Raw genomic sequence first — 17,045 nt, 5'->3', positions numbered from 1 at the left:
GCCAGTATTGTGTTTTGCAAAATTTGAAAGTAGTTTTCTGAGTTTATTCACTAATTTAGCTTATATAATCTTAATAACCTCTTACTGCAATCCTTGAATTTATCATCCAAAGTACTTGGGAGAAAGAACAAACTGTGACTCACTACAAATGTAAATCATCCCAGCAGAATATCTTAATCCATTCCCATGGGGAGAGACAAATAGCCTCCCTGCCCACTCCTTTAATGATTGTATAAGTTGAGGGTACAAGGGCAGGGGGGGAGGCAGATGTGAAGGACAATATTGCATGAGAGAACAGCCTTTTGACAACCCCTGATTTATTTTAACCTCCTATTGTTTAGAGTATTATGCTATTTATTACTGCCACAGTATTCAAGAACACAGTTACAATTTGAATTGAAATTTTTCCTTGCAGCTGTTAAATTGTGTGGCTTTAGAGTCCTAGTGCCATCAGATTCTTTGATATTACAATTGTATGATTATAGGTAATTCTTTTTAAATTACTTATATAATAATATCATTTTTTTTCATTTTGTATTTTTTCCCTACCATAATGGACATTGAGAGCACTTTAGACACTTTACTTAGTTAACAGCAACTTCCATACTCCTCAATGAATTAAATGACATTCTTTGGGGATTCATGTGCTTAAGAAGTAATTCATGTCATCAAGAGCTACATATATTAACATCTTACCTTCATTCCAGGATTTCCTGGAAAACCAGCAGAGCCAGGTATCCCAAGAGGACCCTATTAAAGAAACCAGCAAAGTGATGAGGCATGTATTTTAATCAATATTTTATCAACATGTAATCTTTTATCCTTTGAACATTCTGTACTTTGATATATAGGAATAATCTGCTTGGTATTTTAAAATCACAAGGATAATATTATAATTGTATTATAAGAACTTTGCAATATTGACATGAGACATTGGTAGAAGAGGTGTCCAGTGGTATTAAACATAACAGGATCTCCTAGTTGTACCATATGAGAGTAAGTCAGTCACAAGCACAAACTGTCTGGAACAATTGCCTCTTGAGAAATTACTTTCTTTGTGTTAACCAAGTAATAAGGATAGCTTTTAGAAAGTTACACACTATACCAAAACCTAGAATCCCACTTTATACAAATGATGCTTAAGAATCAGCTGTATAGAACAGTCTTATGGACTCTATGGGAGAGGGAGTGGGTGGGAAGATTTGGGAGAATGGCATTGAAACATGTAAAATATCATGTATGAAACGAGATGCCAGTCCAGGTTCGATGCACGATACTGGATGCTTGGGGCTAGTGCACTGGGACGACCCAGAGGGATGGTATGGGGAGGGAGGAGGGAGGAGGGTTCAGGATGGGGAACACATGTATACCTGTGGCAGATTCATTTTGATATTTGGCAAAACTAATACAATTATGTAAAATTTAAAAATAAAACAAAATTAAAAAAAAAAAGAATCAGCTGGATACCTTTAGAGTGATTTTTTTCAGGCTAATGAAAAATGAACATGTGTCACTATACTACATTAGGAAAGGCATGAATAGAGTCTAAACCACTGATTTTAAAGCTGAATTTAAAGGAAATTAGTGTAGGTGAATTTCATTCTAGGTTATCCTCATTCTTCTTTGAGGACTGCATTTTAACGCCATCAAGTTTTGCATTAATAAAAGTCCTTTTAAGTTACACTGATTTTTCTTCCTATAGTTTGTTTCATTTTTGTGAGTAACGAGGGAGAAGAGCTCTTAAGGACAAATAACTTCAAATACAATTTACCCTCATCGAATTTCCCTGAGTTTACTGTGTTTTACATCAATCCATCCTGTGGACCACACTATACTCCTATTCTCTTCATATGCTCATCTTTCGAGACTAAGCTTAACAGTTGTTCCTCTTCAGGTCATCCCTGAGATCTTTGTCTCTCTACTGGTGTCAGTACAAGTAGGTCCCCATACTTCGTGTTGCTTTCCCTATTACAGCAGTTAGCAGTAGCATTATGCTACTGTATTAATTGACATATCTCTCTTCTTTGATAGGGAAATGTTCAAAAACAAGCACAGTGTATTCATTGTCTTGTTACTCCAAGCATCTGGGACACAGTAGGTGCTTCATACATGTTAATGAATGTACAAATGGAAGAAAGAGTGAATAAGTGAATGAATGGATGTGAAAGCAATACACTCACCATGGGCCCAGGTTTTCCAGGCATACCATGCGCACCTCGTTGTCCCTAAGTAGAAGAAGAGACAAGATCAGAGTGCATTTCTATAGCACTTGCTGACAAGTCATTCACTTCACAAAAATTTCCATGTTAAAAAATTGGAGAATGTCTATCAAGGTTAACTGACAACAACCTTAACTAGGTTAAGAGCAATAAAAATACACATTTATACAACATGGGTAAGGGAGCAATAGAACACATCTATCCAAGGACAAGAAATAAAAATCAAACTTGGAAATATAAAACTGTGGAAAATGATTTTGTTTTTACTTGAACATGTCACCTTCTATCAAACGAACTCAAAGACAGAGAAACTTTGAACACTGGGCTCTTCTTAATAGCTAGAATAATAATAATAATAATAATAATAATGTGTTTGGAGTAAAACAAAAAACTAAAGCTCACGTGCACATGTACTCACCCACAAAGGAAATTAAGTGATAGTGAATGCTGTGTATGTCACCCAGATCCCCCTTCAGCACAGAAGTAAGCATCCTATCTCCCTTGAAAGTGTTGTAAGCTGATGGCTCACCCTTGAGACCCTCCCCACAAACCGCTGCAAGATGGTAGCTATTCCAAGATTATGCCTGTGCCCTTCCATGGTCAATGCAGTGAAACAAAGGATTAGCCCCATTCAAAACAGTCTGAAGAGCCATTTCAGCTCCATAGTTCTCATGGAATGGAAGATTCATGGAGACTGAGGCCTCTGTTGCAAATGTAACACAGCTTTTAATTTCTCCTTGTAACAAGCCCTGCTCATTTCAGTAATTTCTTCATAGGTATAGTTTCTGAGTGCACTCCTCAATAAATTTCCTGCACACAAGTCTTTGCTTTGATGCCAGTTCCTTGGAAAACTGACTCATATACCACTGATGCCAGAGATAGTCAAGAAAGCAGATGCTAAAATGGAATTTTTAATCTGACTTCCACACCGGCCAGCTGGTGATAGATGGGGTATGGAATTCTCTTGGCATGCTGTAGTGATGCAGTGGTAAATATTGTTTCCAACGGTGAACTGAGATAGGGTACACATATAAGGGAATGGGGGCTTCCCAGGTGGCACTAGTGGTAAATACCCTGCCTGCCAACATGGGAGATGTAAGAGACAGGTTCGATCCCTAGGTTGTGAAGATCCCCTAGAGGAGGGCATGGCTACCCACTCTAATATTCTTGCCTGGAGAATCCCGTGGACAGAGGACCCTGTTGCGCTACAGTTCATGGGGTCACACAGAGTTGGATACAACGGGATTGGGGGCAGGAGGAGAAGGGGACGACAGAGAATGAGATGGCTGGATGGCATCACTGACTCGATGGACGTGAGTCTCAGTGAACTCCGGGAGTTGGTGATGGACAGGCAGGCCTGGCGTGCTGCGATTCATGGAGTTGCAAAGAGTCAGACACGACTGAGCGACTGATCTGATCTGATCTGATCTGAAGCAACTTAGCAGGCACAGAAGGGAATGGGCTATGGGTGCAATAGCTCAGGCATTTGAGAAGGTTTAGAAGGCAATGGCACCCCACTCCAGTACTCTTGCCTGGAGAATCCCATGGGCAGAGGAGCCTGGTGGGCTGCAGTCCATGGGGTTGCTAGGAGTCAGACATGACTGAGCGACTTCACTTTCACTTTTCACTTTCATACATTGGAGAAGGAAATGGCAACCCACTCCAGTGTTCTTGCCTGGAGAATCCCAGGGACGGGGGAGCCTGGAGGGCTGCTGTCTATGGGGTCGCGCAGAGTCGGACACGACTGAAGTGATTTAGCAGCAGCAGCAGCAGAGGATGTAACTATTGTAAAGTTAATGGAATTCTATGGGTCTTGTTGAGTGAATCCATTGGAGAAAGATGTTGTAAGGCTGATAGTAATTAATCATCAATATAAACCTCCTTAGCAGCATTTAAAACTATTATTATCTTCTACAGCTAGAGGGAAGAAAAAGTTGAAGATCAGCTCAGGACTTAATGCTAAAGGTTTAAGTACTCTTGAAAAGGTTGAATTCCAAAACATGGAAATTCTACTATGCCATGGTCAAGGATGGAACGATGAGCATTGAAATTTGGCACTGGGATATGTTAAGAACTTTGAAAGCTCAGGGACCCTGAAGCCTCTGGGCCTACAGAAATGATCCTTTCCCATTAACAATTTATACTTCCCTCTTGCTTAAAGGTGATACAGAGCCTTCTACTTTACCAGACCATATATGCTTCCACCACCACTGCCTGCTTCTCCCGTGGCCACTAGGCCAAGAACTAGTCACAAAATAGCTTGGCTGAAGGAACGCTGTTTCTGATAAAAGAAAGAATAGATCCTTTACCAAAAACACTGTAAGTTCTATACCTCATGTAGAGGCAGGATTCAGGAAAGAACACATGGGAATAGGTCCTAAAGGTACGGGATTGAGAGGGACAGGGTATGAAACTGGAGAATTTTAGTGATTTGGAAGCACTGTACCATAATATATATTTAACACCCGGATAAAAACTCAGGGAAACAGTATTAACAGGGAAAATAGCTTTTGGAAACTTGGAAAGAGCAATGGCCCACACTAAGTGAGGTAGAAATGCCAGAGCTGCCTGGGCAGACAGTAGAATAAGGCAGAGAAGTGAACACAGTAGATTGGATATAATATATATGGCTGGACAAAGTAAGAGCTGGCTATGGCTGACTTTATTTTTCTGGGCTCCAGAATCACTGCGGATGGCGACTGCAGCCATGAAATTAAAAGACGCTTGCTCCTTGGAAGGAAAGTTATGACAACCTAGACAGAATATTAAAAAGCAGAGATGTTACTTTGCCAACAAAGGTCTGTCTAGTCAAGGCTATGGTTTTCCCAGTAGTCATGGATGGATGTGAGAGTCGGACTATAAAGAAAGCTGAGCGCAGAAGAATTGATGCTTTTGAACTGTGGTGTTGGAGAAGACTCTTGAGAGTCCCTTGGATTGCAAGGAGATCCAACCAGTCCATTCTAAAGGAGATCAGTCCTGGGTGTTCATTGGAAGGACTGATGTTGAAGCTGAACCTCCAGTACTTTAGCCACCTCATGCGAAGAGTTGCCTCATTGGAAAAGACCCTGATGCTGGAAAAGATTGAGGGCAGAAGGAGAAGAGGACGACAGAGGATAAGATAGCTGGATGGCATCACTGACTCAATGGACATGAGTTTGGGTAAACTCCAGGAGTTGATAATGGACAGGGAGGCCTGGCGTGCTGTGGTTCATGGGGTGGCAAAGAGTCGGACACGACTGAGCAACTGAACTGAACTGATATTCTACAATATTCTCTACATTTCCAGGGGACACTCTGCCTATAAGTGATAAGGAATGGTCTAGTGAGAGGGTGTCACTTGTTCTGAACCAAGGCCCTGACTTCAGTACCACTGAGAAGCTCTAAAGTGGTTGTCTTCTGTGGGATCATAGTAGGGGATGTGATAAAACTGGGACTCTTAATTCTAAAGGAGATGATAAGATATTAAAATAAGAAAGGTCAGATGGCAGTCCTTAATTGTCAAAAGAAAAGCAGGTGTAATGTAATGAATTGCAAGTTTGAAATATTAGCAAGTACAGCCTGACTTCCAGAGAGCTGTGAAGAGAATGAATAAAATAACTGCCCCTGCCCCAGGTTTAAGGTAGATGGGCAGAGAGCAAGAGTATTTCTCAATCTGTACGATTAAAGGGCTTCCTAGGTGGTACTAGTGGTAAACAACCTGCCAGGCAATGCAGGAGACATAAGAGATGTGAGTTTGATCCCTGGGTCGGGAAGATTCCCTGGAGAAGGGCATGGTAACCAACTCCAATATTCATGCTTGGAGAATCCCGTGGTGGACAGAGGAGCCTGATGGACTACAGTCCATAGGGTCTCAAAGAGCATGACGTAACTGAAGCAATTTAGCTGCTGCTGCTAAGTCACTTTAGTCGTGTCCGACTCTGCGTGACCCCATAGATGGCAGCCCACCAGGCTCCCCTGTCCCTGGGATTCTCCACGCAAGAACACTGGAGTGGGTTGCCATTTCCTTCTCCAATGCATGAAAGTGAAAAGTGAAAGTGAAGTCGCTCAGTCATGTCCGACTCTTAGCGACCCCCTGGACTGCAGCCCACCAGGCTCCTCCGCCCATGGGATTCTCCAGGCAAGAGTACTGGAGTGGGGTGCCATTGCCTTCTCCAAAGCAATTCAGCAGGTACAATTAAAATCAATCAAGGGAAAATGATCAGGAGACTCTAATCTTTTAAAGGCTTTATTCATAGTATCACCTTTTAGGATTGTGAGGAACAGGAGATAAAGAGATTTAGAACACTTGGTAAATAATAAGTAATAACAGTTTCTTAATTTCTTTATTAAAAAAGTAGGCAATGAACATACTTTGGTTATGTAAGATGGTAACATTAACAGAAAGTAGGTAAAGTATACCTGTGAACTCTCTATTCTATCTTTGCAACTTTCCTGTAAACTTAACTTTGTTTCAAACAGAAAAGTATAAAAATTACAAAGTAAGCAAAGTAAAGTTTGTTCTCCTTTAAAAGGCATATTCAACAAAGTATTTGAAAGAGCTGAAATACACATACTTACAGGAGCACCCTGTGGTCCAAGCCTTCCTCTCTCTCCTGGCATTCCTCTTGGGCCCTATAGATGAGAGAGAGAGAACATCTCTTGAAACATCTTCCTTGAATCTGAGAGTACTTTGATTTCACTTCTCAAATCAATCATTAATATAACCACTACTCGTTATAATTGGCCCAAATAGATTTCACTTAATCTAGCATTAATGTCCTAAATCTATAATAATCCTGATTTGGTCCCTGGATACAAAAAAAGAAAAGTGCATTCAACAATTAAGAAAAACAATGTAATGCAGGAAGCCTTTTCTATTTGAAGGGGCAGTTCTTATAGGATGCTTGCCTTTCAGCTGATAATAAAGAATTATTTCACCAGCTAACATATGCTCTCTCTGTCTTTTTCTCCATTTAAATATTCTCTTAGCATAAGCTAAAAAGCAAAGAAATAACAACGAATTAAATTGATACGTACCATCGGACCCATGGCACCCATTGGACCAGTAGGGCCAGCTTCACCCTAAAGCAAAAGTGAGATCACATTACAATACAGGAAGCCTACAATTGATATTCACAATATTCTCTTCCAAGTGTGTTATTTAAAAGGCTTATTTTCAAAGTGAGCATTTGAAAGGCACACTTTGAATAAAGGGCCTCAAAACTATGCTGTATCACCTGTTCTCAAAATACAATGGAAATCTAGTGTCTACAGAAATAAGCCTAAAATCAAACTGGGAATTTAAGCAAGACTTATGGAACTATCTTCTTTTCACTTTCATTTTCATTATACCTAGCCACATTAATTGAATTTTAATACAAGTGCTTAGTCTATGTCTGACAATAAAAGTAAAATTTTACAAAACTAAAATTGACTACAATATTCCTTTAAGATCTCTTGTAGGAAGCTTAGAAATGACAAATTTAAATCCAAATGCTTTTTCACACATGTGTCTCATTGTACTTTCCATTAAAAAGTCATCTGCACTTCTTGGATGTTCTCTTTCCTTCTAGAAGCATAAATAAATTTGGGGAAGAAACAATGGCCAAAAAGCCCTAAAATTAAAAGGGTACTAAAATAATGGGACCAATGAACCATCTAAACCTCTCTGATATTCTTAAAGAAAAATTAAGAGTGAATGTGTTTTAGAGGGTGGACTCATAGCACATCTTTATATAAAGATAACACTCATCTTACATCGGTAGAAACCAAATGGCATGGTAGGGGTTTCTAGTGGCAAAGTAAGGTCGTACCATGTATCTTCTTAAATCTACCACTCATCCATGACTATACCAAAGCCTTTGACTGTGTGGATCACAATAAACTGTGGAAAATTCTGAAAGAGATGGGAATACCAGACCACCTGACCTGCCTCTTGAGAAATCTGTGTGCAGGTCAGGAAGCAACAGTTAGAACTGGACATGGAACAACACACTGGTTTCAAATAGGAAAAGGAGTACGTCAAGGCTGTATATTGTCACCCTGCTTATTTAACTTCTATGCAGAGTACATCATGAGAAACGCTGGGCTGGAAGAAGCACAAGCTGGAATCAAGATTGCCGGGAGAAATATCAATCACCTCAGATATGCAGATGACACCACCCTTATGGCAGAAAGTGAAGAGAAACTAAAAAGCCTCTTAATGAAGGTGAAAGAGGAGAGTGAAAAAGTTGGCTTAAAGCTCAACATTCAGAAAACGAAGATCATGGCATCTGGTCCCATCACTTCATGGGAAATAGATGGGGAAACAGTGGAAACAGTGTCAGACTTTATTTTTCTGGGCTCCAAAATCACTGCAGATGGTGATTGCAGCCATGAAATTAAAAGACACTTACTCCTTGGAAGAAAAGTATGACCAACCTAGATAGCATATTCAAAAGCAGAGACATTACTTTGTCAACAAAGGTCCGTCTAGTCAAGGCTATGGTTTTTCCTGTGGTCATGAATGGATGTGAGAGTTGGACTGTGAAGAAAAGTGAGTGCCGAAGAATTGATGCTTTTGAACTGTGGTGTTGGAGAAGACCCTTGAGAGTCCCTTGGACTGCAAGGAGATCCAACCAGTCCATTCTGAAGGAGATCAGCCCTGGGATTTCTTTGGAAGGAATGATGCTAAAGCTGAAACTCCAGTACTTTGGCCACCTCATGCGAAGAGTTGACTCATTGGAAAAGACTGATGCTGGGAGGGATTGGGGGCAAGAGGAGAAGGGGACGACAGAGGATGGGATGGCTGGATGGCATCACTGACTCGATGGACCTGAGTCTGAGTGAACTCTGGGAGTTAGTGATGGACAGGGAGTCCTGGCATGCTGCAAATCATGGGGTCGCAAAGAGTCGGACATGTCTGAGCAACTGAGCTGAACTGAACTGAAGTATTCATTCTTTATACTACTCTTTCCTCTAGAACTATTTAAGGGGGACTTGAAAAAATTTTAGACTTGAAGCAGAACAGAAATTCTGTAGTGAGGTTGTATTGAGATATTATTCAGTTACCTTGGAACCAGTTGCTCCAACTTCACCTTTAGGGCCTTCAAGACCTTTGTGTCCCTGAGAAGAAAAATATAAATTTGTATTTAACAGCTTTTTTGAGCCTCAGGCATGTAAAAGAAGAACCAAAAACAAGTTCACAGGAAGTGCCTTATGAAAATAGATTGCAAATGTAAAGTCATTCAAAATGTTCCCAAATTCTCATCTCTTTTTTTGAAAGTCGTCTATTCAGTGAAAATTAAAGTAGGGTTTCCCCTCTTTAAATAACATTTTCAATTTGCAGTGGGCTCATCTTTCAAATTTTTGTGACTTCATAGAAATTTAATGAATAGAAACGGAAAAATGTATGGTGGCCTTAGGGGAAACAAATGGTTATAGAATTTAGTTATAAAATATGGTTCACATCCAGGAGTGATTTTAAAAATACTTAATAACTAGTACAGCACACGCATTCTAATCATAAGCTCAAACACTCAAAACAGAGGCCAGCCAATGTACACTGAGTGAATATCAACTATGCTTTTAGATAGAGGTGTAGTTTCTATGTACGTATGTACATAGCTAATAGTTGCATATTCATTATCTTGAGTTAAAGACAGAAGCATTCTACAGCCTTCTGTGTCTGAGTTGGACCCGAGTTGACTAGGCCCCTGTGATGCAGTGCACTTTATGGTATTAGGTAAATATTCCACTACGTAGTAGTTGCCTGTTTTCTTAAATAAATCTCATTAGACTGAAGCTGAGAGTCATGGACATTTCCCATTTATCACTACTTTCTTATTCATAGTGCAGTATTCAGCACACTGTAAGAACTCAAAATACATTTGTTTATCGAATCAAATGAAATTCAAAGGAAATGTAAAAATGCATTGTGATTTTGGTAACTGACATCTACTGTAACCATAGCCAGTTAAGGGCAATTGACAAATGAAATTGTGAAGATTTTGAAGGTAATGCTCCCCAGACCTTACTCCATAAGCCAGGGTATCTAAAAGGATTACAGAGGATTGAACTTACTCGGTGACCCTTCAGGCCTGGAAGACCAGGAGCCCCAGGAAATCCTCGAGCTCCCTGTGCGGGGAAAAAGAGATAAGGCATTTCAGAGTCATTAACTGCATAAGGCACTTTTTTTTCCCAAAAAAGATTTTTGGTACATAGTTTTTTTTTTGCCAACAAACCTAAGAAGAAAAAGGCGAAATATATTTTTATATGTCAAAATATGTCTAGGTTATCAAAAAATTAGCAAGGCAAATGGAAACATGTCTTACACAGAGACATGGATTAATTCCAGGTGTTGATTTGATGACATTTTTAAATTTTCAAATGATATTGCTGTGTTATAATTAGTAAAGAATAAACAATAAGAAAATAAGCCTTAATCTACATTCTCTGTGTCTAAATCAAGTAAAAAAAAATAAATAAATAAATCAAGTAGGTCAAGGTATAGGAAAAATAATCAGGAAACTTAAGGAAAATTATGCTTCTCTTTTATATTGTGTTTTATTTGTAGTAGAATAATTAATGCATTTGTAGCAAATAAATATAATCTATTTTTTCTGGAATTCTAAATATTATCAGTAAATTATGATTAGAAAGATTATATTAAAATGTTATCAGAATTTTTTAATAAAATATTCAGGAGCAGCTTATGGATTTGTGATTGTTTAAAAAACTGAGAAAACGAAATATCCAACAGAAAAGAAAGTCAAGTAATATAAAGAGAATGGGTTGGTTCCTTGACTCAACTTCTTAATTTCTGTTAATTCTATGCATCCTTCACCTAACTGTATAAATTAAAAAAAAAAAAAAACAGAAATCAGACACTAAATCAAATCCAAAATGGTATGACTTCTTTGAAATGATGCTTGAAACTGTTTCTTCATACCCTTTTTAAATAGTTAAGGATCCAGTGACTTAATTACTCACTTATTCCAGCTGCCTACATTAAATAGGTTTTGTGTTGAAACCTATCTACTGCTACTGGTAGAGTAAGCACTTTGGTAGCACAGACTGACGCTATCAATTATTATTATCAATCCGCATATCCCTAACACTTAGCCTTCTGCCTTATTAGTAGGCATTCAAGAATAAAAACTGAATAAACAACTGAATAAAGAAATGGCTTCACATTCATCATCTTCTTCATCTTCTTGACACTCATAGAGCTTCCCCTAAATCTTTCAAGGAACGTCTCTTGTGTTAGTACAATCTTACAGAGGCGGCAAAATCCTTCTGTTCTGTATTACCCTACCCTTTACTTAGTGTTAACTAAACGAACAAATAACTCAATAAACAAACTTTGTATGATAAAAGCAAAGCAATAATTCTTCCATGACCTCTTTCAGGAAAAATGTCTCTGTAGTGTTTTGTAGGGGGTTGTCACAGTAAGGGCACATCAAACCCTGCACTCTGAACACATTAAGTTCCACTAAAGCTCCTGTTTACACAGCCCTACTTAGAAATTCTTTCACTTCAAAAATGGCTTTTGAGTTTGGAATGGAATCCTGCCCTTTACTGAGATTCATCTCCCCACCATCCTGAGCAGAAACTCAGCATACATCCATCTAAGCCTATAGAGGAATTACTGAGCTATGCTATTTCAAATGATTAGTAAACTTTTGAGTTTTTGTGGTCTGCAAGGGAATTCTCATGTGATTACATATCTCTAATATAGCAAGAAAATAAACCAGATGTACTAGCGCTCATAAAATTTTTCTCGTTCTGCTGACCCAAGACTGTCATCACACCCCAATCACACATCGTTGCTCTGCACTTGCAGACTGCATCTGTGACATGCTGGCAGGGCGCCTTTCCTCCCCGTGGAGGGCCCACGCTGTGAGTAGGGTCAAGTGTGCAGCAGGGCGGGAGTTTCAAGCCTGGATTGGTTCACACCGACATCTGTGCTAATGACTAAACCACCTGTCTTTGTCTGCAGGCTTTGTTTGCAGGCTGAGGAGGGAAGAAAGGAAAAAGAGAGGAGGGAGCTGCAGGCCTGGTTTTGTGTTCGAAACTAAATGATCCTTACAGTCCTGTGCTTAAATTCCCATAAAAGATCATTAGCATTTGTGTGTCCAAAAAATCCCTAGCATTGAACCTCATCAATTTTCATAAAGTAAATGGAAATAATTCAGTATTGTTGTATGTTTATGGTGGTAGAAATATTAGGATATTATAGGAGATATAATAAGTAGGAAGTTGAATCAGTTCAGGGGATTCTGGACCAAGAGAAAGTCTAAGAGCAGGAATGTTAGAGCATTTATGCTTACTTATCATTTTCTAACTTTCCCACTGGCTCTGGAGCACATCCCAGGGGAGCACCTATCAAAGTAACATGAGTGAAGAAAGACAGGTGGGTTCAGAGCAGCCAAGTGACCCAGATCTTGAATTCTGGTAGAGCTAGTTACTCTCCCTGTATTGAGTCAAGTGAGAAGAAAACAACTGTATTAGGAGAGCTGGTGATTAATATATCTGGTTATAAGCTTTTAGGGGCCAGAACATCAATAAAGAATTTCAGTCAACATTAGGGTTTAGGGAATAGCCAAAGAGGCATCCTGTCTACAATTTATTGTTCTAGCATATAAAAAACAAATCAACAAACTTTTTAAAGCTGTCATTTTTGACATATGAATACCAAATCTTTTAAAAAACTAAAAATATCTTTAAAAGATAAATTAGGATCGAGATATTATGAAAGGTAAGTAAGTCAAGCTGGTGACTTATCTGAAAATTTGGTTATAATTCTCTAGCTCTGGGAGGGTCATTCATATGGTGCCAGTGCAAAGCTGGGAACTCAAATTAGCTCTCATCCTGGCAAAATGTCCTGTTTCACAATGACAGAAGGGAACGTATCTTGGTGACAGTGTCTACTACATGTGCAGGCCATGAATGGTGAGTTAGTTTTAAATGTTCTTCATTGTTTGAATTTTGTCTTTGTATTGTTGTATTGATCAGTATAAACTTACCGGAGATCCTGCAAATCCCACTTCACCAGGTTTTCCATTTCTACCAGGCTCACCCTTTATGGGAAAAAAAGCAAAGTGGAGGAAAGAGGGATTTAAAATTTTCTCTCCTGAGACTAAATGACAAATCAATCACAGGTAAAAAGTCTTCCTTAGAAAGCTCACATCCAGTGGTCTAAGCAGGGTGAGAGCATAGCCCCACGCCTGAGGGCAGTGCATTATAGCACGTCAGTCTGTGGAGATTCCATTCGTTTATCAGAAGAAGAAATAAATATAAATTATACTGGTCTGACCTAGCTCTCCATTTTACTCAACATCAAAATTTGCACACACACACACACATACACACATGCCACGAAATTCTACATCAACATGCAGCACTGAAACAGTGCTTCTCAAAATAAATTTACCATTTATTTCTTGTGATAAAAAAAATTTAAGAACTACCAGAGATATTTTCTTTATGGCCAAATTCATTGTAATCCACTTAAATAAATCTCATGACACACAAAAAGAAAATATTTTCTTGGTTTAATGTCACATAGACATTAATGGCCTACCTAATAATTTTATCCTCAACTTTAGTGCAACTAACAGAGGAGTTCAGGAAAGCAAATCTGTTGTTATACACTGTTCTTAAGAACACTGATCACATGTTCTTAATGTTAAAATCTGAAATTTAGGCTTAACTTTAAAAATTCAATTAAAGAAACAACTTTTTGAGCATTGGAGAGCAATACTGATACTATTCTGTGAACACATTTTAAAAAATCCATTTAATGAGGGCCTCATAATGATCTTCTGGGATCGAAGAAATGTGTTTTTCCTTAAGATCACTTCAAAAGCTCTGCCCACCAAATGTTGTTGCTGTTGTGACAGCAATTCTAGTATCCTACGGAGAAATCATAATGGAAAACCTAAGCAGGCAAAGATACAGTACCTAACAATACAATACCATCACAATTAAGAGCACGTTCAGATTTTATAAAATTCCATTCTGACCTCTCCTGTTTTTATTAAATTTAATGACAGTAAAAAGTAGGTGAATGAAATGGGAACCAATGAATAATATTCATGTTAATGTTGCAGCTCTTTCCTGGCCAAAATTTTGCAAATTTTGAAATTTGAAAAATTTCAAAGCAAAATGAAGAAAAGCAGCTTACATCTTCACCAGGTTTTCCAGGAGGGCCCTCTGGTCCTCGTGCACCAACTGGACCCTAATAACAAAATGAAGCAAAAGGAAAGTAAGGATATTCACCTTTATTTACCCATATCCATCAATGATACAATCCAAAATACCGTTGAAACAAATGAAAAATATCAGAGAAAACAACTTCATTAATATTCTGAAGTTTATGTTGTATCTTTCAGATTATGTGCTCAAAGGAAAAAAATTTAATTTCCCAGATGCACATATCAGCACTTTCCACTGACCACATTCAAAGCCTCTGAATTTAAATACTCTGCCACAAGAAATATGTAGCTTAAGCACAGTCCATAACACAGGACTCCTGAACTGGACTAGAATATATTGCTACATGAGGAAAGAGGTGGTAACATAAATAACTCATGACATCATTGTAATGGTGGACCCACAGTACACTGGGTCTACATGCTTACTTGACATTTACCATTGGGCCAGGGTCACCAGGTTCACCAGGAGGTCCTGCTGGGCCAACACCACCCTAAAATCCAAAAAAAAAAAAAATTGTATAAAATTTATATATAATACACAAATTATATGAACAAATCAAAGAAAACACAATACTAAATCCTATACTGTCCACAGTACAGTGCAGTTGCTCAAAATGTTGACTCGACCACTCTCCAGCTATGACTCTGGATGAGTTGTTAATGCTTCATCTCTCCATATCGCATTTCCTAATCTGTGAAATGAGAATAATGTGGCGCCTACTTCAGTAAGCTGCTATAACTCTTTGGGTAACTAGCGCATGTTGAGAGCCTAGAATAGTGCTGGCACAGGGTGTCGATGGTGGTAGTCATCTCCCTCTTCTCTTCCTCCTTCTTATCAGCTACATTTTCCATTCACAATGGCAGTACTGTAAAATAGCTTGGAGTAAAACTCCACACACATGGTAATGAAAATATGGCATGTTTGAGCTAGGAATTCTTCTCTCTCTCTCTTTAGAAAAAAACATGTTCTACCGCCTGTCAAATCACTACAAAAATTAAAATAGCTCTACATGAGTATTTTATTGGTATTTGAAAGGTTATAGAAGGAAAGTACAGAATTATATACTGTATAAAGATTTCATGGAGTGATCATTGTCACTGTTATTTCTAATAATACTAAGAGGTGATATTCTTCTATGACTTCATTTCATAGCTCCAGAGTTGGCACATAATTAATTATAAGGATTTTCACCATGACATGAGATAATGATCTGTTATTTTACAAACACAGGCACATAAAAATTCTTTGTATTGGAGGTCAGTCACATAAAGAAACAGGTGATAAAACTTCAGCATTATGAAAAATCTTTGAAAAACATATTGAATATATTTCTAAGTGAGTGAAAATTAATTGAATACAGCCCATTCAGTGAGTATTGTTATTGTTCAGTTACTCAGTCGTGTCCGACTCTTTGCAACCCCATGGACTGCAGCATGCCAGGCTTCCCTGTCCTTCACCATCTCCCAGAGCTTGCTCAAACTCATGTCCATTGAGTTGGTGATGCTATCCAACCATCTGGTCCTCTGAGCATTACAATATGCAATTTAAAACCTAGCCAAAAGCAGTCATTTCCCAGAGAACTTATTTCTTTTTCTTTTTCTTTTTCTTTTTTTTTTTACAGTATGTGATTTAATTATAAAAAGACTTACCTGCTGCCCTTGTAAACCTTGAGGACCCCTTGGGCCAACAGGACCCTTAAAAACAAATGAGAAGAAAAGTTGCATAGTGTTCGTGACAATTAGTTCACAACTTTCAAAAATGTTGAATTCACTTTAGAATCTGGAAAAATGAATCTCTGACAGTGAAAAGGTGATGACATTGTCCTTCTGTATTCACCTGGAATACAGCTAAATTCAAAAAGATTAAAGCTTGGATAATGTTGGGATGATCTTATACACACATTCAGAGTCATGAAAAGAAATAAAAATGCCTGTGCACACCCAGTGTCTTGGGATGAGAACTCTCGCATACTGAAGGGATGGTTTAATTGAAGCAGAATAACCAACAAAGAAAAATCTTGGCAAGCATAAGTTGTTATCAAACTGTCTATTTAATTCTTCAGCTTCACAGTAAATAACTCATAATTTAAATGAGCACGTTGAATTAAAGGCTTATGAAACTATCAACAATAGCAACTGGATTATTTTAAATGTAAGTTTTAAATGATCTGGGGCACTGAGTTTTGTAGGTTATTTCTTTCTTTCATGACATACGTCTAAAGTATCCAGACTTCCCCAATTTATTATGAAACGTTTACAATGTGACATAACAAAGATAAGAAAAGGAAAATGCTATTTTTAAAAGTTGTTAGTAAATGTCTATGTAATTTTTTTTTAATGTCACACTTTAAAAAGTGAAAGCAATTAAATCAAAATCTAGTTTGTTCTTATGGTGAAAACTTAAATTTTTGTTTTGGATTGATCAGATTTTTAGATAGCAAGAAAATAAGAGCTTCATTTAAAAAAATAAACACACCTGTAACTTGAACTTCAAATTATTAAAAACATGTATTTCAGAAAAATATCCCCAGTTAATCATTGAATGAGACCATACTGCTACTGACTTAGAATGTGTATAATCAAACAATGTTTAAGTGACTTAAAATATATACCAACAATATTTAAATTACTCACTGGCCTTAAGGATGGG

The 17,045-nt window shown here is 38.1% G+C and overlaps 1 protein-coding gene across 1 annotated transcript in view; it reads right to left on the bottom strand.

The window, feature by feature from the left end:
* The window catches only part of COL5A2 (collagen type V alpha 2 chain), a 74,191-nt gene that overhangs the window by 44,449 nt on the left and 12,697 nt on the right, over positions 1–17,045 (bottom strand). Inside the window, exons 7-16 of the mRNA XM_059880313.1 lie at positions 16,046–16,090; positions 14,833–14,886; positions 14,365–14,418; positions 13,205–13,258; positions 10,260–10,313; positions 9,249–9,302; positions 7,236–7,280; positions 6,777–6,830; positions 2,181–2,225; positions 697–750 (exon numbers count right to left, since the gene is read on the bottom strand). Coding sequence (XP_059736296.1) covers positions 697–750; positions 2,181–2,225; positions 6,777–6,830; positions 7,236–7,280; positions 9,249–9,302; positions 10,260–10,313; positions 13,205–13,258; positions 14,365–14,418; positions 14,833–14,886; positions 16,046–16,090 — 513 coding nt within the window. The remainder of the gene's footprint in view (positions 1–696; positions 751–2,180; positions 2,226–6,776; positions 6,831–7,235; positions 7,281–9,248; positions 9,303–10,259; positions 10,314–13,204; positions 13,259–14,364; positions 14,419–14,832; positions 14,887–16,045; positions 16,091–17,045) is intronic.

This window comes from Bos taurus, chromosome 2 (genome assembly GCF_002263795.3).
Source record: "Bos taurus isolate L1 Dominette 01449 registration number 42190680 breed Hereford chromosome 2, ARS-UCD2.0, whole genome shotgun sequence".
NCBI classification, from domain to species: Eukaryota; Metazoa; Chordata; class Mammalia; order Artiodactyla; family Bovidae; genus Bos; species Bos taurus.
Note: the sequence above shows the minus strand (reverse complement) of the source record. Positions and strands in the feature narration are given on the sequence as shown.